The sequence below is a fragment of the Patagioenas fasciata genome, chromosome 5, assembly GCF_037038585.1.
Source record: "Patagioenas fasciata isolate bPatFas1 chromosome 5, bPatFas1.hap1, whole genome shotgun sequence".
Classification (NCBI taxonomy): Eukaryota; Metazoa; Chordata; class Aves; order Columbiformes; family Columbidae; genus Patagioenas; species Patagioenas fasciata.
Window position 1 is genome coordinate 41,312,186 of NC_092524.1, and position 22,330 is coordinate 41,334,515.

General features: G+C 38.4%; 1 protein-coding gene across 4 annotated transcripts in view; it reads right to left on the bottom strand.

Annotated features, from left to right (window-relative positions):
• The window catches only part of PRKD1 (protein kinase D1), a 134,405-nt gene extending 112,185 nt beyond the window's left edge, over positions 1-22,220 (bottom strand). For 2 of the 4 annotated variants that reach the window (XM_065839736.2, XM_065839735.2), the window contains exon 1: positions 21,746-22,220. In XM_065839736.2, coding sequence (XP_065695808.1) covers positions 21,746-21,934 — 189 coding nt within the window. In that variant the 5' untranslated portion in view covers positions 21,935-22,220. Of the gene's footprint in view, positions 1-6,720; positions 6,859-21,745 lie in introns of all 4 variants that reach the window. The other 2 variants (XM_065839737.2, XM_065839739.2) reach the window with 2 other exon arrangements.
• Positions 22,221-22,330: the final 110 nt, after the last annotated feature.

The following is a 22,330-nucleotide window of genomic DNA, read 5'->3' on the forward strand; positions in this document are numbered from 1 at the left end:
GTCAGGCAAATTACTTGGAGAATAAAAAAAAAGTGCAGAAATTATTAGAACCCTAGTTCAAATTCCCTCCACATCCTTCACATTTCACAAGACAAAGACCAAATTAGGTTTAGTGTATGACGAGCAAAAGCACACCCCTTCAGCTGCAGCTCTTTTTCACAGGCATTCATGCATACTAATATCATAAATACGAAATGCTGGAATTGAAGAAAACTTCAGAGTATCTGGTTTTCGTTCAAAATATTTACTATTATGAGGGCAAACAACCTGACGCACAGTCTTAAATTTACATTCTACTGCTATATCCTAAGGTGTTCAACATACTGAAACATGAATCAATTTGTCCTATTAAAGCACAGCAATTTTCTGTCTATTTTTAGACATGCCAATCAATGTAGATCAGAAGATTCCGGAAAACCATTCCAGCTTGTTTCTTTCAACCGGAAGGATTTTCCAACCTTCGAACATGCAACCTCATAAATACTAAAAATGTAATTCTTAGTTTTCAACTGAAATACAGTATCACTTCCCATGTGCAACATCCCTGTGGCCACTGCTTTATCGCTAAACTGAGCCAAACAAGCCTTATTTATCTTGAAGACATCAGAAATGGTTAAGGAAAACTCATGGTTGCCCTTCTCTGAATCTTGTCTGATAGAAAAACGGAGACCACCTTGAATCACCAAGACATGCATTTGACAATTTTAGGATGCAGATGCCAAGCTGCCTGAGTAGACATTGTTCCAAAACCCCTCCTGTTTACTTTATAGTTCCTACAGAGAATATTATTGATGGTTTAAACTTTGTCACTCAAATGCCTTCATGTAGTCCTGAAATCGACAGGTTCGTAAAACTGATTTACACTTCGTGATTTTGGGGAGGAAGGATAACCTTTCAATCTTTTTATATATATGTATATATGTACGTATTTCTGTTGATAATTCCTAATCACATTCATCTATTAAATAAAAACCCTCTTTATAGAGTTGGTAGAAAAAACTATGTAAGATACACACATCCTTCAGAGAAACTACAAGTGATCCCACATACTCCAGACAAGATAATCCACTGTTTCAAGACATTCCATAACTTCACTCAAATCCATTACATAAAACCAAGTAGTGGAGATAGTGGAGACTCATGCAGATGAGATGAAGATTATGAATTTTACATTTTACTTAACTTTTTTTAGACTCTTTTCTTCATCAACTAGGATTGAAATATAACTTTTATTCTTTTATTCTACTACTTAATGTTGATGTAACTCAGCATGCACAAGTAGATTGTTCATATTTTTTAAGTGACATTTAATGGGGTTTGTGTCTATCTGTTACTCTTCCTTGCATATTAGATCTTCAGTAAATCACTAAATGAGATCTTCAATAAATCATTTCCCAAGGTATGCCTTTGGAAACACTGTTAATAAAGTTCAAAATAATTTCTGCAAACATAAATAAGGAAAATCTACTTTCCTGATATAACCATTAAAAAATTTACAAATGTTTACTGAAGTGCATCCACATGTAGAAGACATTGCTTTCAGCTACATTTCTTTTGGTGAACAGATAAAGTTATTGAGAGACAAGAATTCATATTACCATATTACCATATTAGTTTATTTTTAGATGGTTTGTTCATTTGATAAACTATTCTTTCTATACCTCCAATTGGTATAAACTACTTTCAGATTATGCTTTCAAATATTACACATATCACAACAAAGCTCAGGAACTCTACCAAAAGCCGTAAGATTTTCCATCTATGTATCAGTGTACTATTTATAGAGCCCATCCTACAAGTTGACTAAATATACAGTGTTGGGTATAAAAGCCACATGATCTCCCAGTAGCATGGCCCAGAATTATTTTTTGGAAAATACTCTTTGATAGGATATAGAAAAATGTTGTAAGCTTTGCATAAATCACAGTACAAGCAGACAAGCAAGTGCCAGTCCAAACATCTTTGAGCCTATGACAATAAATCTAATTAGCCTATTAAGTTTGTGGATACCTGCCACAAATCACTCACTGAAACACCCCAGAAATTCTCAGTATAGGAGTCCGGGCAAAATGGTTAAATTTCCAGGAGTGTGATTATGCTTTAACAATTGACAGAGTCAATTCCTGTTCATTGCCTTATTTCACAGAATCACAGAGTGGCTGAGGTTGGAAGGGACCTCTGGAGGTCATCTGCTCCAGCCTCGCTAATCAAGCCAGGTCACCTAGAGCTAGCTGCCCAGGACCATGTCCAGACAGCTTTTAAGTATCTCCAAGGAGGAAGACTCCACAACCTCTCTGAGCAACTAGTGCCAGTGCTCAGTCACTTTCACAATAAAACAGTGTTTCCTGACGTTCAGATGGAACCTCCTGTGTTGGAGCTTGCACACATTATCTCTGGTTCTGGCACTAGGCACCACTGAAAAGCACCTGACTAACTTCTTTACACCCTCCTATCAGGTACTGACCGCCTCTTCTCCAGGCTGAACAGTCCCAGCTCTCACAGCCTCTCCTCCTAGGAGAGATGCTCCAGTCCCTTAATCATAGTTGTGGTCCTTCACTGAACTCTATCCAGGCCACATCTCTCTTGTATTGAGGAGCCCAGAACTGGAGACAATGCTCCAGGTGTGCCCTCACCAGTGCCGAGAAGAGACAAAGGATGACCTTCCTTGACCTGCTTGCAATGCTTTGTCTAATGCCACCCAGGATACCATTCACTGCCTTTGTGGCATGAGCACATGCTTTGTATGAAACAGGATAGTGACGGCTACTCATAGTAACACCAACTTGTAGACCTCACACAAAACGGCTTACTACATAAAATATGGAGAATAAACCAGAGGATATGGATGTTCTAATGTATAATTAGGATTTAATTAACTGGTGAAGTAGTTCATATGACTCTTAAAAATGAGCTGTATCAGTCTTCTAAATAGCTAGCAGACTAATTCAAAGCACAGAACCGTAATTTCTCAGGGATTTGTGAGAAAAGTACAGAAGGAGACAGACATACATCCGGACTAGCAGCTTGGCCTACTGAAGAGTTTCTTTCAGGTGCAAACGCACCTTGCATCCACTCTTGGAGGCACAGTACACAGTGAAACACATCACTGGTACAACCAGCACAGCTTCCCCTCCTGTGGAACCAAAGTTAAAGTTGTGCACAGAAGCACTGTACATGAAAGGCAGACAAAGGTATCTACTGTACCAGAAAGAAAGTGTATCCTCTCAAAGCTTCCCAAGCAGTATGTTCCCTGTGTATGCACACAAATCTGTAGAAAAGTCTGCTCTGCATCACTCACAGATGTGTGGTAACACACCTAGGACCAACACCTGGTGCAAATTTCCCACAGGTGATAAATATTCCATGTGACCATATGCTCCAAGACATTTAACAAACTGCACAAATAAAATCCTTCTTCCTTTCTCTTTATATTTTACTAGTCACTAAGGCATCAGACTGTTCCTCAAGTTCTCAGAATGCATTGGTAAACATTATTAGAAGGTGAAAAAAGCAGTAAAAGACTCTTCAAATTCTGAATACAATCAATACAAAGGAAAATGACTGCAAATGAGAAGGTGAAAAGTACATTTGCAAAGAGCAACTGCACCATAAAAGAGTTCACATTCCTCAGGGAAAACAGGAATAAGAATAAAATGACAGCAATGGCCTTGTAGTCCTCAATAATCTCAGAGTTGAGAAAAGTCTAAGTAGGAACCCAAACCTGCAGTTCCATTAAAAAGTAAACAAGTCAACAAAAAAAACAGCAAGTGTACTAAAAGACTGAACTAGGAAAATCATGTGTTTTTGATTAACCTCAAACTTAAAAAAGAAGACATTTAGAAAGTGGAAACTTAGTATAATTAAAAAGGTTGAGTACAAAACAACACTATAAACAATTCAGGCAAGACCAAAAAAACCAAAAGGGCACAGGAGATTGCATTAGTAAAAATCATCAGCAATAGTAAGAAAGACTATCACTACAGTTCTATAGCCTTAGACGTAAAATGAAAGTTTATCTGCTACTCTCTGGAGAGATTGGTAATATAAAAAGACGTCAAAAAACAAATGTGTGTTGGTTGGTTGGGGGTTTTTTGTTGTTTGTTTTTTTCAATCAAGCTTCATTAAAAACATCACCAGAACAAAGATGACTAATCCAGGCCAGAGAAAACAAAATCAGAGTATTCATGCAAAGTAAATGTTTCCAGAAAAGGACAGCTTTGAAGAACTTCATCTAGCATTTTATAAAACAATTCAAAGCAATTTTAATACCCTTGGCAACTGCATTTGAAAGCTCATGGATGGCTGCAGCCAAGTAGGACTTAATGAAAGACCATTAGATATAAAAATGTATTTTAATTTTCACACATCTTCAAATATTGCTTGACATGACATTATTAGAAGAAAATTTGACAACAGTTGTCTGAAATTATCTTAAAACAGAGACAAAACTGACTGGATAACTAGACCCAAATGGAGTACTTAGCACTGCCAGAAATCAAGGACATACTGAAGAAGGCTGAGAAGGGCAGGTCCTAAAGGAGAACCTGGTCTTGGTTCTGTTCTTTACAACTATTTCATTGACTATCTTGATGAGGATCAGAGAAAATTCTTCGGAAATTTTCCCACAATATGGAACTGAGATGGACAGCAAACACATTAAGTGATAGGATTAGAATTCAAAAAGATCTCAAACAAAATGGAGAAGTGACTTGAAGAAAAGAGGATGAAGTTTTACAGGGATGTGTTACTGGAGAAATAGTTTGAGAAAAGTAAGTATGGAGAACAACTGGTTAACTAACACTTCTTCAGAAAAGAAATCAGAGGTTACATGCTGAATATGAATGAACACATAAATTTTGAAAAGTTCAAGAATAATGGTAGGAAAACGGATCTTGCTTCTCTAAAAACCATTTCCTGACATCTCACTTCACCTCTAAAAGAATCATTAAAGAAATAGATGCAGGCTCATGTCTGGAGGGCAACTATGCTGTTAGCTTATTCTCATAGGCCTGTTTAACAAAGATCTTAATCCTGTACTCAACAGCAGACTGGCAAAACCAAATTATACAGATGAAAATTTTACATGGAAACAGGTACCTTTAGAATCTATTAATTTCCTCTTAGCAGCTGAGAACATTATAAAAATCAATAGATTTCATCTGAGTTTTGGCCTGTGTTTCATTTACCTGCCACGTATGTATGTATGTTAGTTTGCGGATTGAGACTTGGGAGGCCAGAGAGGGTATCACCAACTCTGTAAAAATATTTTATTTATTCAATACGTAAGCCAATTACTCCTAGTTAGACTTTGCACGATCAAAACTATTCCATTACATTTTAAAAGTGCAATTTCATACAGCACTGTAAATCTCTCCCTCTCTCACCCTAGAACAGTTCTATCTGACAGTTACTACAGTACAAATCAATAGTAGTCAAAAACAGTACTCGAAAATATATTCCTGTTTTTTAAAATAGGTTTTTTGTGGGCTTAAGTATAGCATATCACTTTTCAAACCTTCTTCTTACCACAGACGTATTTCCTTGTGAATGTCTAAATATTAAGAACAAATTATTCCTAGAGGTCAAGTGTTAGGTTGTTTGTCGTCTTCGGTTTCAATTTTTTTTTTTTTTTTTTTTAAACACAGAGAAAAGACTTGCCCAGAGTAAATATCCACATATGTAGTATATCTAGTTAAACAGAAACTCTGACTTATTAACATGAAAAGCCTTTGCTGTCAAATTTTTAAATACCAAGAAAAATTGTAAGCAATTGAGAACACTGGAGTACTTCTGGAGGGAACGGAATTATCTTCACACACAAATCCCAAAAGATTATAATTTATCTTTTTAAACTTTTTCTCCTCCTGATCTATCTTTATAAGAAAGCCAATCATGAAGACACAAATAACTTACTTAACAACTTTATTTCTTTACTTCCAAAAGAAAAAGGAAGATTAAATGGCATAAAAGAGCACAGAAGGGAAACTGCAAATATTTGCAATTTGATGGAAATACAATATAAAATAGATAAAACAGACTTCAATATGAATCTGCAAGCTGTGGTCCCCCATATAACCACCTAAGAAACTGCAAAAGACTGCAAAGCAGAATATGTACATTTTACTTCATAATGGAAAGAGCTTTTTTTTCAATTTTTATCCCTTTTAGCTCAGAATTGTCCACATTGGAAGAGACCTTGGGAGTTCCTCTAGTCCAATATGCTGCTTAAAACAGGGTCAGAATTTAATTCAGTTGAATCAGAAAGTGGTAAATTAGAAAACTAAAGGCGTATGGGTCCAAAAAGCTGAGTCAACCACAACATCAAGAGTTTACAGTAGCATCTTTCTGATGACCATGATAACTGTGTGTGTGCCCCTCTTCAAATAATAATGGGCTGATAAAAATAATTTTCCAGTGAGGCTTCAACTGTACTATATACTTCCTTGCTTACGCATCAGTCAAAGTCGCAAGAAATGTGAACCTGCAACAAAAAGGCTTTCTACACTTCTTGTTTCACTGGCCATGTGATAGCATCACAAATCGTCGTTTCTGCACTTCATCTTCCATCCTGCTTACTTATGGGGAGACATAGCAAACTCCCTGTTTCAATGAACAAAGCAACCTCCGGGATACAGAGTCTTCAGTAAAATATTCCCTGTCATATGCTTCAAAACACAGTGTTTCACTGAGCGAAGTTCAAAAAGAAGAGAGGTCACCTACCCTTATGGTGACGTTTCTGTATTTTTCACTACAAAAACTTCAGCAGCATTTTACTCTGATAATATGAGAGCTAATTCTGACTCCTTTAAAATCAGAAAACTACAGAAATTTCCAGGGCATCACCAGCTGAAGAAGATTCTGAAAAAAAAAAAAATCTCCTTAAAATTTGGAATCAGTTTGAAGGATTTTTTTTTTTAACTAGGAAAAAATGAATGAAAAAAAACACCTCTTTTTTTACATAAACATAAAAATAAAATCTGATGTGTTAAAATGTTTCAAAAAAAAAAAATTTAAAGTTATATGAAAGCACCTAGATTTTTCCTGCAAATTGACATATTTTCATGCTGAGAAACACCTGAAACACGAACTTGTATATCTATATTCTGACACAATCAGGGGAAAGAAAAAAAGTTTCAAAGATGTCCAGTTACACTGTTATTTCCAAGGTACTATATATAGAAAAAAATTATTAATCTTTTCTTCAAAGGGGTAAGATATGCTTTGTTGACATTTGCTTTCCATTGGCATTTTAGTTACACTTTCTATCTTACAAAAAAATGCATTAAAAAGTAGTCTCTTCCATAGTGTATCTCTGTCTGACGAAACTACTGAAGAAGAATACTAAGAAATTAGAAATCAGAAAAATTTAACAATATACTGAACTTCTTTCTAGCAGAAGAAACTATAATATAATACAGATCCAGCTGTAAAACAAGCATACAAAATGAGTATTTGACCCAAGAATTCATTCACAAAATTCTAACAAGACTTCAATGGTCAGAAAGATACCTAGAAGCACATTTACATTCCATACAAATTTCTCATACAATTTAAAACCAATCCTCAATGCATACTGTAGTTAATACTAACATAATTAATTGTAATCCTTTTAATTATTTGCAACTAGGAAGTATCTATATACTAATAATCATCATATCTTAACATTTTAGAAACATTCTAAGGATATATTACATCAATATTCATCAATATTTCTGGTTGTATTACACACATCCCTGTACTGTGAATTCTAAGATTCATCAAAAATCACTTTTTTATAAAGTTCTACCTACGAAATTCTTAAGTTATTTCACACAAAGTAAGCAATCCTGTTAAGATTACTCACAGTCAAAATCCTGCTTTATTCATATTTAGTCCTCCTCTGTATCAATATGCCATTCAGAAAGGGAAATCAATACGTTACAGAAGTGACTTGTTCAGTGGCATGCATGGCCAGCAGGAGTCAGAGAAACTATCAAATATACCTTTCCCAGATTCAGTATTATCTATATCCCTTAATGCCACAGTTTGCAAAGCCAGTACAGAAATGTCCTTCAATACATACGAAGATGCAGACCTCAAAGTGTTAATACTAATGCTCATGTTTGTAATTCTAATACAAAGGATTATTTCCTCAATACAGACAAAAAAATGTATGTAGAGAAAGCAAAAGTTCTCTCATAATGTTACATTAACATACATAAGCAATTCCTTATATATCTAGAGAAAGAATAAACGTACAGATTCTCATTTAAAGCTTCACGTATTTTCTAACTGTTGCAGAACTGACTATCATGATTATTTGAATGCAGACTTTGGAATCAAACAATGACGTGTCTTGGATTAAAAGAAATGGAAGGTTTTAATCTTTAGAAATGGTGGGGGGTTTTTTTTTAATTATCATGATGTTCAGTCCCAAGTATTTTTTTAAACTTTTGTCCTATTGTTTATCTCTCCTCATATGAGCATGATATCAACATGGCAAGTGATATTCACATACGCTTTTGATTGAAACATATTGGGAAAAGAATAACAATCACACCACACTACTGAAAGATTTTTTATGCACTCCTATTGTCCTGGTTTTGTTAAAAACAAGTTTCTCTCTTAGTGAATTTTGCCTGTCAGCTAAAGCCTTCATATTAGCTGCATTTTCCTGGAGAACCAGATACATGTTTTGTTAAACCTAGCAATGGAATGCAAACTTATTGATAAGCACAGATGGACATCTCACGAGAGGGGCAACTAGAAACCGGTGACCAAGAAACTGACCAACTGTGTATAACATTCCATTCACGTGAATACTTCATATAAAAGTAGGAGATCACTAGGATCTCATCCCTTTTCCCTTTTTCCTTTTCCCTTCTGCTTATGGCCGACATTAGGAGAGGACCTTGCCGGTTGTCCCTGCGAACGGAGGCCTAGTGAGAGACTGAATCCAGCTCTGGTTGGCTACAGAGTCCAATCCAGGACTTTGGGTGCTGGCTCTGCAGTTGCTGAGACTTTCAAGATTGGTTTTGTATATTTTGTATTATTTTCTCTATTCTTATTAGTAGCATTAGTAAAACATCTTTAATTTTTTCCAACTCTCTTCTCTCTGTCCTTCTTTTCCTCCCAATCGCCTGTCCTTAGTGGGAAGGGGGGAGAGGGAGGAGTTAAAGGGGGAAGTGGAGGGGAAGAGGAGGTTAACAATACATCTGCCAGGGTTTGATTGTCACCCCGGCAATCTAAACTCTCGACACCTATTCAAAAGATGGGAATTAACCTTGAGTTGCCCTTTGTGCAGCCTCTCTTGTTATATGATGGTTTCTGTTGTTTTCAGACCCTTCCTCTTGTACTGCTAAATAGACGAAAGAAATGGTGACATTACTCAAAAATCGATTTCTTAACAAAATAAATATGCTTCCTAAACTAAAGGTAAACAATGCAGCTTCACTCATCAACAATGGATGAGATACACTCAGTATTGCAGGGAAACCCAAGAAGGAGTATTTTTTTTCTTTCAGATCTTCTTCCGAGGCATCTCCAAATACATTCCAGCAAGTTTTTACATATTATTTACCTCTCAAATAAGGAAGTGGACATTTGCCAACCTTTTAAACTGATCATATGAAATTTTTGTTCTTAGGCAATGTTTGAACACCAGGTCTGATTTTCAGTAGCTTTAAAAGTTTAGAAATTCTTGTTTCGTACTTTAGTCTTCAAAAGGGACTTCATCCTTATACTGTTACCTACGTTACATCCAAAGAAGTGAAACTTGCCAAACTGTCAGTAAAACTGTCACAAATTTATTTTTCATATTTTAACAACATAAAGCACTTACTTCTGGGTAAATCAAGATATCTAACAAAATTGTGTGGCCACAGTATGAAACAGTACCTTGAATGTTATAAAAATGTTAATATTCTTATATTTAAACAGACAACTGCACATTAAGCTCTGTGCCATCTGTGAATGCACAGCACATTAAGATATGTTGAAAAATCAGCAACCAAATTTTAGCTTAGACCACATGCCCTGGGTTTACTCAATGGCTGTCTATCAGTCCAGGATATTACCTTCAGATGCCTAAGTTACATAGTGCGACCATTTGATAAGAGCCTTTGAAGAAGCATGGGAAAAATAAGCAAAAGCAAAGGAGAAAAAAAAAAACAGAAGTAATACAACAAGCACTAACTTTAGTTTTGTTGTTCCCTTGGCCTTCCCTCTAAGTTCTAATAGCAAGATGGGGTCTAAATAACGCATCTTTTTTCCTTCGGAACATCTCTAACATGCACATGTCCTCCCTGTGAAGACAGATGATTCAAGTATGTCCTCATCAGTTCACTTCTCAAGTAGTGTATTGTCTTCCTTCCTCAAAAAATTACACACTGTTCCGCTTAAAGGAACCTTTGCAGCAGATGGGTGTATTCATTTTATCATTCCTTCCTTTCACCTCTGCACAGACCAACCCTTCCCCATTCCACAAGGACAGCTAACTCAGTCAGCCCCTCCCCTATGTAACACTATTTTTGTTTAATTTCTAATCCATAAGACTTGAGGTCTTTATTTCATATTGAAAGGGTTGGCGGTTTTTACTAATCATTTTTGCTAACCACTGGTTTCCATGAGGGACTTATGTGCTTTTGCCCACAACCTAAGATGGACCTCTCATAGGGTTTTCTTCAAAGGTACTGCTGACAAACTACTGGTTTTAATGCTGAGGTATCATTCCACGTGGTTTAAGACATGGTGTAATAACCAGCTGTTCAGTACACCTTGACTGCAAAGTACTGAAGGGAGGGATTTCTTTCCTGTACACAATAAAGCATATACTAAGGCTCTAACATAATACAGGCTGCTTAACATCTATTAGGCATTAATGCAACAAATGTAAACATATAAAGATTCAAAAACACTGTTGGAAATAGTGTTTTGCAGCTGTTTTCCACATCCTCTTTAGTAGGTATATTTAACTATCAGCCATAACTTTTAAAATTAAAATATTCAAACCAGAGGCAAACAAGACACTACAGATACAACACAAAGCATAAAGAAAAAAATATAGATTGCTTAAAGCCATACATAGGCTGTATCAACAGCTGTGTCTATTAGGGGACTGCTGCTACTTTACCTTGAATATTAGTCTAATTATTGACCATGATGAACTGCAGACTCTGAGGATCACAGAAACATCAGAACCTCTGGAAGTTATCTAGTCTGAGATCTCACAGCAGGACAATCTCCAATACAAGGTTTTCTTTACTCGAGTCCAAAAATGAAGGAGGAAGTTTCCACCACCTTTCTGGGTACCTGTTCCAGTACTGCACTACTCTCCTAGCAAAGTTTGTTTTCCTCATGTCCAATCTGAATCTCTTTGAAACCATAATTTGCAGTCATTGCTCTTTGTTTCAGCCTCTGTCACTAGCTAGAAGGGTTTAGCTTTATCACCTTTGTAACTCCTCTTAAAGTGGTTACTTATTTCACATCAAGAACTAATTCAATACCAGAACACAGCTCAGAACCTCCTTGGTTCTGTGACAGTTGCCAAATAAATCAAATGGAAGGAAGAAAGAGGAGGTTTATATTGGATGATCATCTAACCTAGATTAAAAACTGAAAGTCAAGATACTGGCATTTGTAGGTTTGAACTGTGTCTAATTCTTTGGGTCAAGTTCACATGGCATGAAAACAAAAAGCATGATCATAAACACAGACTGAAAATATACTAGAGATAAGTTTCCAGATGTAAAGCACAAGTATTTATTTCCCAAACTGTTTGACTTTACTATATTTTCTGCCTAACAATCTGTTAGCTGTTTACCTGAACACTTCATGCTACAATGTCTTGTCGAGCTTCATGTGACAAACAGGCCAGCAGACACACTGTTATATGCGATGGATAACATTCAAAGTTTAATTTTTCTTGGGAAATTAGGATAAAAACACAGTCTAGAATGAAGAGATCCTCTCTTCTAATTTAGTCCCCTCACCCCCACACAAGCACACACACAGACTCTTACCAGATTGTTTCAATTTTCACTCCACTTCTTTTTTTTTGACTTTTCCTTTTTTTTTTTTTTTGTGTAGAACAGCCAACTCCTGGGAAAAATGCACTGAAAACTATGTGGGTTTGGAACTGGACAGACTCCTACTCATATTCTACATATTTTGCTACATTCCTTCTTTTTAGAGGTAGGCATAATAAATGCACCAGAACAAATTCATAAGTTCACACATATTGCAAGTATCTGAAAGGTTGCGTTTTCTGATTTCAGTGCATAATTTTCCCACTTTCCTAGATGTAGTCGATGTTGGGTGGCAATATTAAAGCCTCAGACAGATAAGACCAGCACTTACAACATTAGCACACCTGGAGTCATGTCATGTAAACAGACAGCAAACCTGTAATGTAACCCTTTAAAAGCTGATGTAGAGGGGAACCAAACTCCGACCAAAATGTGGAAGTTACTAAAACTAGATTGAAAATAGTGTTGATAACACATTGTACTCCTTGTCAGTGGGGTTTCCTTCACCCCTTGCCATGGATCAAAACCACAATTTAAAAAGTTTGAGTCATATAAACAACCTTTTGTGGCCCAAGGATCTACAGGGCTTTCAGTCTGAATACAGACCCTCGCCCAGCATCCATACATAAATATGGGCATATGTTACACAATTTATGGTGCTGCAAAGAGGGAGCCCACGGTTTACATTAACCTTATGGTCCACATACATTAGTAATTTCTATTTTTATGTGAAAGGATTTCTCAGGTGGTAGGAAAAAGATAAGGCAATGTGAAAGTCACTGTTTTTAAGGACAAGCAGCTTTTAGGCAAATTGCCTCCTAGCCAGAATGATGCTCCCAGTCCCAGTTGTGTCCCTGTTTGTGTCTTTGCAACTGACATGACACTAACAAAATCTACTTCTAACACTCGCCTCTTCTCTTAGGAAACAGCCAAGATCCAAATTAGATGAAGCACGTTAATGTTTTTTCACTTTTTTAAAAAAGAACAAAACTTGATATTTGACCCAAATAATCAACTATGTTCTAGATTTAACGCCCTCACACTATTTCCAACCTGATTCTGACTGCAGAAGAGGCACACACACAGTAGACTATTACTGAGACAACCACAATACCATTATACATTTTGTGTGGTGGGAGAAGCGAAAGCTTTCCTTTTCCTTAGCTGAAGAAGAAAACAGAATTGTAAGGAAGAAGGAAAAGAAAGTGAGACAATGATATACACTGAAATTTATGTCTAACTTTATGTCTATGTATATATCAGTATAACATGCCCACAGTATTACCTCTGCATTTTAGCGTGATACACTACACTACCTTTCCAACTTTGTTCCAGCAGATAAAACTAGTAGAGGATTTAGAAAGCAAAAATCTGCTTTATGAAGTAGCTGACTTGAAGTACATACTTGAAGGCTTTATACTTTAAAAGTTCAAAGACAGATATATCTAAGTAATTTTAACTTTATACACAGTTTTTGAGTGACATCAAGTCTGCCATCTTCTTAGACTGTTATATGGATAGATATAATTAAAAGAAAAGTCCCAAAAAGAAAGAGATAATTTTGCAGGACTAAACATCTTGTATGAGGAAGAAGAAAGTTCAAAGTCTGTAAAAGAAATCTGGTTTGATCAGCAAAATCCTAGACATTCACAGGGATAGCACAAGCTAGGAGAATGTAAACAAAGGTGATGTCTGGGCAGAGCACCAAAAAGTTCATGCTGGGCATCCAAGCTTACCCCAACAAGTGCCCCACCAGCCAAGCACAGAAGGGCACTGAATGAAGAATCTGGGCCCCTCAGTTCAAGAAGGACAGGGAACTGCTGGAGGGAGTCCAGCACAGAGTCATGAAGATGATTAAGGGAGTGGAGCATCTCCCTTATGAGGAAAGGCTGAGGGAGCTGGGTCTCTTTAGCCTGGAGAAGAGGAGACTGAGGGGTGACCTCACTAATGTTTATAAATATTTAAAGGGTGAGTGTCAGGAGGATGGAGTCAGGATCTTCTCAGCAACAACCAATGATAGGACAAGGGGCAACAGTACAAACTGGAACAGGCTGCCCAGGGAGGTTGTGGAGTCTCCTACTCTGGAGACATTCAAAACCCACCTGGGCACCTTCCTGTGTAACCTCATCTAAGTGTTCCTGCTCCAGCAGGGGGATTAGACTAGATGATCTTTTGAGGTCCCTTCCAACCCCTAACATTCTGTGATTCTACAATTCTGTGAAGAGTCTCCTCTCACAAAGCAGTAAAGTACAACAAATGTAACACATACGGGAAAGAAAAATCACTGTCAAAGATGGGGTAAAAGATATCTCAATTAAATGGGGAATTTTTTTCTTATTCTCATATAACTCACATTTTTTTGGAGTTAACGAGACACGATAACAAAATTCAGGTAGCCTTTCAAGCGGAACCTCCATGATCAACTCTGTATAAGACCCACTGAAGTCTGACACTGAAACTGAAAAGTGAAACAAGTATTTTACTGGAACGCACTTTAAAGCAGATTTCAAATCTATCCCAAAATTGACAACTTGACATTATGCAAGCAGCATATAGTAGCTCCAGAAGACAATTTGAAAAAGAAGTCCTCCTCCAAGCAGCAAAAGCCAAATACAAGTCAATTGCCAGTACTGTCTAGAGACACATATACAGCAACACTGTTGTATGGTAAGAATTCATCAAATATTTCTAGAAACAAGATCAACCTGTGGCAGGTACTTGTGTACACAGAGGCAGAAGCAAAACATCTCCCAACAGGTGCAGAGCCTTTAGAAATCTGCACTGGGTAGCTAAAATGAATTCACCTATACTTTGGACAAATACTTTGGGCACGAGAGATTTAACTTGTATACTTAATTGCATCTGTATAACTGAAGACATGCTACATAATGTCAACCTAAACCTCTCTGATGTCAATCAGAGGGCAAAGTCAAGAAGTTAGTGATGGCCTACAACATTGCACAAAAGTAATTTTTAAAAAATTCAAATTATACATGCATTTATCCCAGCTTATTTGAGATAGACAACACTCAGTCTCACTGTAATTTGTCTTTATAATTTATAATTTTTAATTTCACATATATTAAAAAATCCAAAGATGTCCTATAAATAAGTGCTAGCACAGAGTCACTGAAATAAATAAATAAAACCATACATTTGGCGAAAGTTTTTCCAAAATACAGTAAAAAAAAGAAACCAAAAGTAGCAATACACAGACTTCAAGTGTGTTTGTTTCCTTGTAGATAACCACAGTATAACACACCTGGTAACCACATGGCCAGATTTCTCCAAACACATTAGAAACAAAAAAACACACGCACCAAGAAAAAGAAAAAAAAAAAAAAACACCAAACACAAGCACACACTAGATAGGAAGAGCAAATAGTTTGAGATGTTTGCGAGGAATTTCCAGAAGTCATGGGAAAATATCTGTGGACAAAGCCTGCACAAATCCATACAGGGATTTCACGTGTATCCCACAGCACAGATCACCTCCATAAAAGCAGTAAACCCACCACCCCTTTAGGACACACAGGACTTCCTGGGCATTCTCAGACCACCCCTGTGGTTTATGCCCAGTAAGTCTTGTGCTGGACAGATAGTCAGACTTCAGGTATTTCAAATTCACTGAGCACTATGTCCACGTATGCACTTCTCTCTGGAAGTGTTGCAACTTCAATAATAAAATCTATTCTTTCTCTGGCAATAGAGCTTCATCTCATTGGCAATGAGAGAAGCATCTCATAGGCTTATTTATCTTCTACTTCTTTTAAATAATTATGGGAATCATATATTTCCTGGGGCAACCATCAGTGGGACTAACACCAGATCAATGCAAGACTTTTTTCATAATTCCTTTAAAAATCAAAATGTCAACTGCTTTGGTTACACGTCTGTCCTGTATTCAAAGCTCCATCTTATTTCTTATTCTGTGAGAATTCATTTGATAGCCTTTAATCTTTGGCAAGGAATTTCTCAAATGCTCTAGATAAGTTTGCGGCATTAGATCAATTTTCCTCATCTGGATCACTGACAGGATAGATAACAAAGTTAGCATTTCTTAAAAACCCTACAGTTTCTTTAAACAAATTCACGCTGACTTCCCTTCATCAAAGTTAGGTTTTTCCTGGTGTTTTTTCACACATTCTCCAAAAGTAAGTTTAAGTCATCTACAAACTACTGTTACATACACTGAGTTACAGTTTCCAGGGTGGAGAATAATAAACGTTAAGTCAATAAAAGATAAAATGGTAAACATTGAAAGTCTCACTTGAGTTTATAAGACTGAGATTGCTAGAAAAGTCCTTTCACTTTGGAATATATTTACATGCACAAAGACAAGGCACCTCACATTCCTCAAATGAAATTTAACTTGGTGTTTTCACAGCAGGGGCAGAAGGAAGCATTCCATGCAGAGAAAGACTCATTTGAGGTAAGAAAGTGTAACATTTTGTTACAAGTGTACATCAGTTAAAGACTCCAGTGAGAATGTAACTAACTGATAAACAACATATCTGTACTAACTTTTCCAGAACATATGAAGACTGTGACTACAGCCAAAATGTAATGAATATATGAAATGACTACATCCGTGTATTTGATTGACGATATATCAGTTTTGGTCAGCATGGTAAAAACCTGTTTATCCCGAGGCTAAAAATGTTTCGTTCTAGTACACTATTTACCTTGAGTCCCCACCCCACTTCAAAGGAAATGATTTCATTGCCACCAGGCTCTTGTTTATTTTAGGAGAGTTTATAGATTGGTGGGGAGGAGGGGGAGAAATGCATCATCCATATAAACAAACCCCATAAGTTTTCCATGGCTGCTTGAAACCCTTGCAGAAAAGGTTAAGCATATTTTCAGGTCAACCTTTAGGAAAGCTCCTTGATTTGTTCAGACCAGAGGTTTAGAGATTCCAGCCTGAGAAAACAAAACTAAGCTTAATTGTTTTCTGTTTTATTTACTTAGGTTAGATTTCCCATACCAAGGACAACCAGAAGCACAAGTGGATGCATATTTGTTCCTGAACACGTTTGGTTCAATTCTCAGGGACAGATTAGGTACAAGAATACTTTTAAAAGGCTCTTGGTTTGACTTGTGACAATTTTTTTTCCTAATTTAACACTGAATACCTTACAAAATGTTAATTCAGGCACAGTATTCCAGCTGCAGTATGCCACTTGAACTACCTTGGTTCCATCCCCTTCCTGAAATGGCCTACTTTCTGCCTTACTTTTTTTCCCCCTCACTGTGAAATTTCAGAATTATCCAAACCAGTGAACCATATACAACACTACTTTTATAAATCAGTCTAAACTACACATGGCCTATGCAGATCAAATTTTGTTTCTGTATTCATTGTTTGTGTTTCCTATTCCTTGAAACTTCTCAGCCTTCAAATGCCAAAGGCAAACCAACAGCCGATGCCATTCAAGGCCAGGATGAGACTCCGAGCAACCTGATCCAGTTGAAGATGTCCTTGCTCATTGCCGGGGCCTTGGACTAGATGGCCTGTCCTTTCCAACACAAACTATTCTATGATTCTGTGATCTGACCTTAATGGCTGACCTAAGGGCTATACTATAAAATCCACATTCCCAAGTCAAATAATATTGCATCATTTATTTACTTGAGAACTCAAAGTTTTCAAAACTTGGCAGTGCTACTACAGTAGCCCAACACATTTTATGCAAGGTATAATGATGACAAAGAACTTCAACAAACAGAAAATATAAATAATATTTTCCCCTTTGTATTAAAATTGCATGAATTGGTATAAAAATTTGCATAAAGATTCCTTCCTTTGCCTTTCGCTGGCAAAGTCTTTCATAACATGATCATTCCAGACAATAAAAAGTAAGCCACATTCCTACTTAGTGTGCTTCACATTACACTTTTACCCTAGAGAAGTGGTTCTGTTGTGTGCAGATAACCCAAAAAGGGCAATAACTCAAAGTACTTATTTTCATAAAACAAAGATTGTATTTTACAATATCCTCCCACTGTTCTTGTGGCAGAGTCAGACTAGAAATCAAACACTGACACACATTTTGCAGTTGATTCTCATTTCTTGTCAACCACATGATCATTTAAATGCTAAAATTCCATTTCAGCTGAAGAAAAAATAACCCCACGTGAACAAGTCTCAAAGTTTTCACATCACTGATTCTAAGAAAGACAAACAAAACACACAAAGTCAAAGGAATCAAATTTTCTTGTCTTCAGAGCAGTTCTTAACAAATTTAAATGTGTTTGGATTTCTGCCCAAAATGGGTACATACTATTTCATCTTCAGATTTGTTAAGAAAATTTCCATACAACTATCTCAGGATGAAATTTGTTCACCATGAGGGTGGTGAGACACTGGCACGGGTTGCCAAGAGAAGTTGTGGATGCCCCATCCCTGGAGGTGTTCAAGGCCAGGCTGGACACAGCTTTGAGCAACCTGGTCCAGTGGAAGGTGTCCTTGCCCATGGCACTGGCCTTGGAACAGGACAACCTGTAAGGTCCCTTACAACACTTACAACATTCCATGATCCCATGAAATTCCTGAAAAAATGCCTCTCAAGGACACTGGAGAAAGAGACCTGCTTTGTTCATTCTGTTTTTCACACCATATACGTTAGACTATTAATATAATTATACTCTCTACCAAAATTAGAAAACCTAACCTTTGCACTTGAGATGCTGTTTAAAGTCCAGTAGTGTAAATATATGCAAATACATGTTTATATCTAAATATAAACTTCTGAAGTATACATAGCAATAAGTGTTATATATGTGTATACATGTGTATATTATATATTATTTTGCATAAAAGCACCATATGAAGATGTAGAGATATGGTGGGTTTACACATATATAAACACATGCATATATAAATATATATACACATACGCACATAACCTCTCCACATTAACATCCTACTCTGGCCTATATATGCTCTACTCTGCAAACTTTGAGAAAATTTAGTTCAATTTAACATATATTTTGAGCAGCACTAAATTAAGTTGTTGTATAAATCTGTGCAGAATAAGGGTCACAAATATCTTGACTCAGGTATACCCACATTACCACAGAGGAGCCTCTCTATAAACAGATAATCTGATACTGAAGAGAATCCAGCACAATCCTAAAAATAAATTGTGTACAAGAGGACTGCTTAAGTATTTCACAGCACACCACAGAGTTGATTTTAGTAGTCTAACATGACAGCCAAAGAAAAAAACAAAATCACATTTTTCTCACCTTATACACTGCTTAAACAACCCAGACGAGACAGAGACTTGGGGACAAAATTGTTAGCTGGTAGGCCACTACTTTACAGACCTAAATAAACTTGCAAATAGTGTGAGATTTCAATAAAATATTATTTACAGTATAGTCTCCTGCTTGATTGCGACAGCCAGATACATCTTATAAAATGAACAGTAAGCAATACTTTAAATCTTTTCAGTAAAAGAGAAAATCATTAATCTACACCACACAAAAAGTTACCTCATAACAGTTCTAATTATCATTTAATATTTTCAAAGAGGCTCCCTGTCACTATGCTGAGTAACTTTGTATATACAAACCATTCCCTCATGTTTAATGAAACGATGTGTGTTAGTGAAGTCATGTATACAGACATACTTGGAGGTTTAAGCTTAAAACAGAGATTCTGAGGACTAAGTAATATACAAATTTAGCTGCAGAGTGGAGGAGGCATAGGCCACCACCTGGAAAGAAAGAAGAAAAAAAACAACACACACACACCACAAAGCCTATCTTTCTTCCAGTTTTCCCTTTCTTTGCACCACTTCCTTCTCAACAGCCTTGGAAAAACAGACATTTGGTCTCTGAGAAACTGTGACTAGAAAAAAGTTCTTCATTCAAGTGTGCCCTGTAGACAAGCAGCTAAATGATTCTCTCTTTTATGTAGTCAGAAGACAGCAAAAAATTAAAGTGTTCAAAATTTTTATGTCAGTACTTACTCAAACAAGCCTGACTTTTGAACACAAGCCAATGCATTTTATTTTCTTCAGACAATGGTACATTGCTAGGGAATTAGGATTAGAGTCAAGTTTATAGTAAACCCATGAAATTAGAAAACTACTCAAGCACAAAAATATAAACAATGCATGCAACAATCTTAATGTTTCCATTATTGCTAGCACAACAACTTACGAACAGTGAAATATTAAAACTAAGTTGTTTCTGATGCCTATGTGACCAAGTAACAAGTTTTGGCCTAGCTTTGAAAGGAAATATGGTAAAGTTAAACAGAAGGGTACATCTTTCTTCAGAACTGAATTTAAGAAAGAAGATAACCCTTAAACTAAGAAAAATAGAAAATTTAGAAATGAAGATGCATATTTTATTTCATACTTTTTTCAAAATATTTCATTAGTTCCTCTTAAAAAATAATCAAATAAAAAGAAAATTCTGCTATCCAGTGAAGTTCGAATTGATGTGATGTACAAACAGATGTAAGATAAGGCTGTCAACTTAAAAAAAAAAAAAAAAAAAAAAAAAAAAAAAAAAAAAACCACACAAACCTGCCTAAAAAATCCCGACCTGAAATTATTTTAAACCAGAAAAAACAAGGGGGGGGAAAAGCCCAATTTGTTCCAATATAACCATCCTAAATATTTAGGGGTTGGCTTTTTTTAACTTGGTCTTTGCAACCACTCTGACACTTTTATGTGGGTCTTCCACACAGTCAAAACTGATAAAGGAGAACTTTATTTTAGTTTACAACATGATTGTAAACACAGAAATCGCAAAAGGACAGCAGACGTTCAGATGCAAGAGACGTGTATTTTAGCATGTTGCGCGAATTTTACCAGATTCCTGGTGACCTGTGCCTAGCGATGCCACCGTTTCAGAGGACCAGCAGTGGTGCCACCTTTGTTCCCGGGGCCAGCGCTCCCCACCCTGCCACCGAGGGACCCACCGCCGCCCGCAGCTGCTGCCAGAGAGGGCTGACTCAGTCCCCTCCTGCGCCGCGGCCACCTGCCAGCTCCCGGGGTTGGCACCCAGCGCCAGCCCGCACCGCAGAACCCTCTGCCCCCGGCGCGGCGCCCACCCCCGCGGCCCGGCGCCGTCCCACGGGCCGGCAGTTCCGGGCCAGGGCGCTGCCCCCCCGGCCCCAGCTCACGGCTGTGCCGGGCTGCCCGCCACCGGGCAAGGAGTGCGAAGCGCTGCGCGCCGCTTTGAATCCTGGGCTCTCGGGGTTGGTTTTTCCTTGTTGCTCTTGTTGCTGTTTGCCTTTTTTTTTTTTTTTTTTTTTTTTTAGTGGAAAGTTTTCTCTCCCAGCAGAGGCCGGGACAACGCATAAACTGCCCCAGGGCGCCGCGCTGCCATCGCAGCTGACAGGTTTCTGCCTCCCCCTCTTCTTCCGCAGCATTAAAAAGCAGGCAGATAGATCCGGCTGGGGTTTGTTTTTAATAACAGCTATTAGTACAGCTAATTGCATCCATTGCCAACAAAATGAAAGTCAAGCTCGCAAGCGAGCATCCCGCACCAAGCCTCTTCGGCGACTGGGGAGGGGGGGAACAGAGGAAGAGCGGGGGGCCGGGGTAAGGGAAGCGGGGCCAGCAGCAGAGAAGACGAAAACGCAGAAAAGTTGCGATCGGTCTCCTTAGCCCCGGAACCGAGCCGCCGGGAGGCCGGGGAGAGGAAAGTTCACAGCCACCAGCTGCGCCTACGGGCAGTGGATTCGGGGGGCGGCGAGAGGTTGGGGTTCTTATTACCTTCTGGTCGACGATGGAGCAAGCCATTTCCCGGACATGGGCGAGGCTGAAGTCCCCCGAGGAGTCCTGCAGCAGCAGCACCGGCTCCCGGCTCAGCCCGATCTGGAGGTGGAAGGCGACGCCGCCCGCGGCAGCAGCCCCCGGCGGCGGCAGCGGGCTGGGCGGCCGGATCAGCGGAGTGGTGCTCATCGAAAACTTCCCGCCGGAGCCGCCGCCGGAGCAGAGGGGTCAGGGACGGAATGGGGGAGCCGGGCGCCGCGGCGAAAAGTTTGCGGCCGCCCCGGAGGCGCCTGGCGAGTTCCCCCGCAAAGTTTCAGGGAAGTCCCGCCGAGCGCCTCTTAGGTGAAAATGGCGAGGGGGACGAGGGGGAGGGGGCAGAGGACCGGGGAGGATGCAGACAGGAAAAGGCGGCGAGAGAGACGCGCAGGGCGACGGGGGAACCCAGCCCAGCGCCGCCGAGGTGGTGCCGCCGCTCCGGCTGTTGGCGCTGTGCGCGGTGCGGGGGCGGGACGGGCCGCGCCCTCCACCGGGACAGGCCCGCCGCCCGGCTGGGACGGGCCGAGTCGGGGTCGGGCCGCGCCGCTC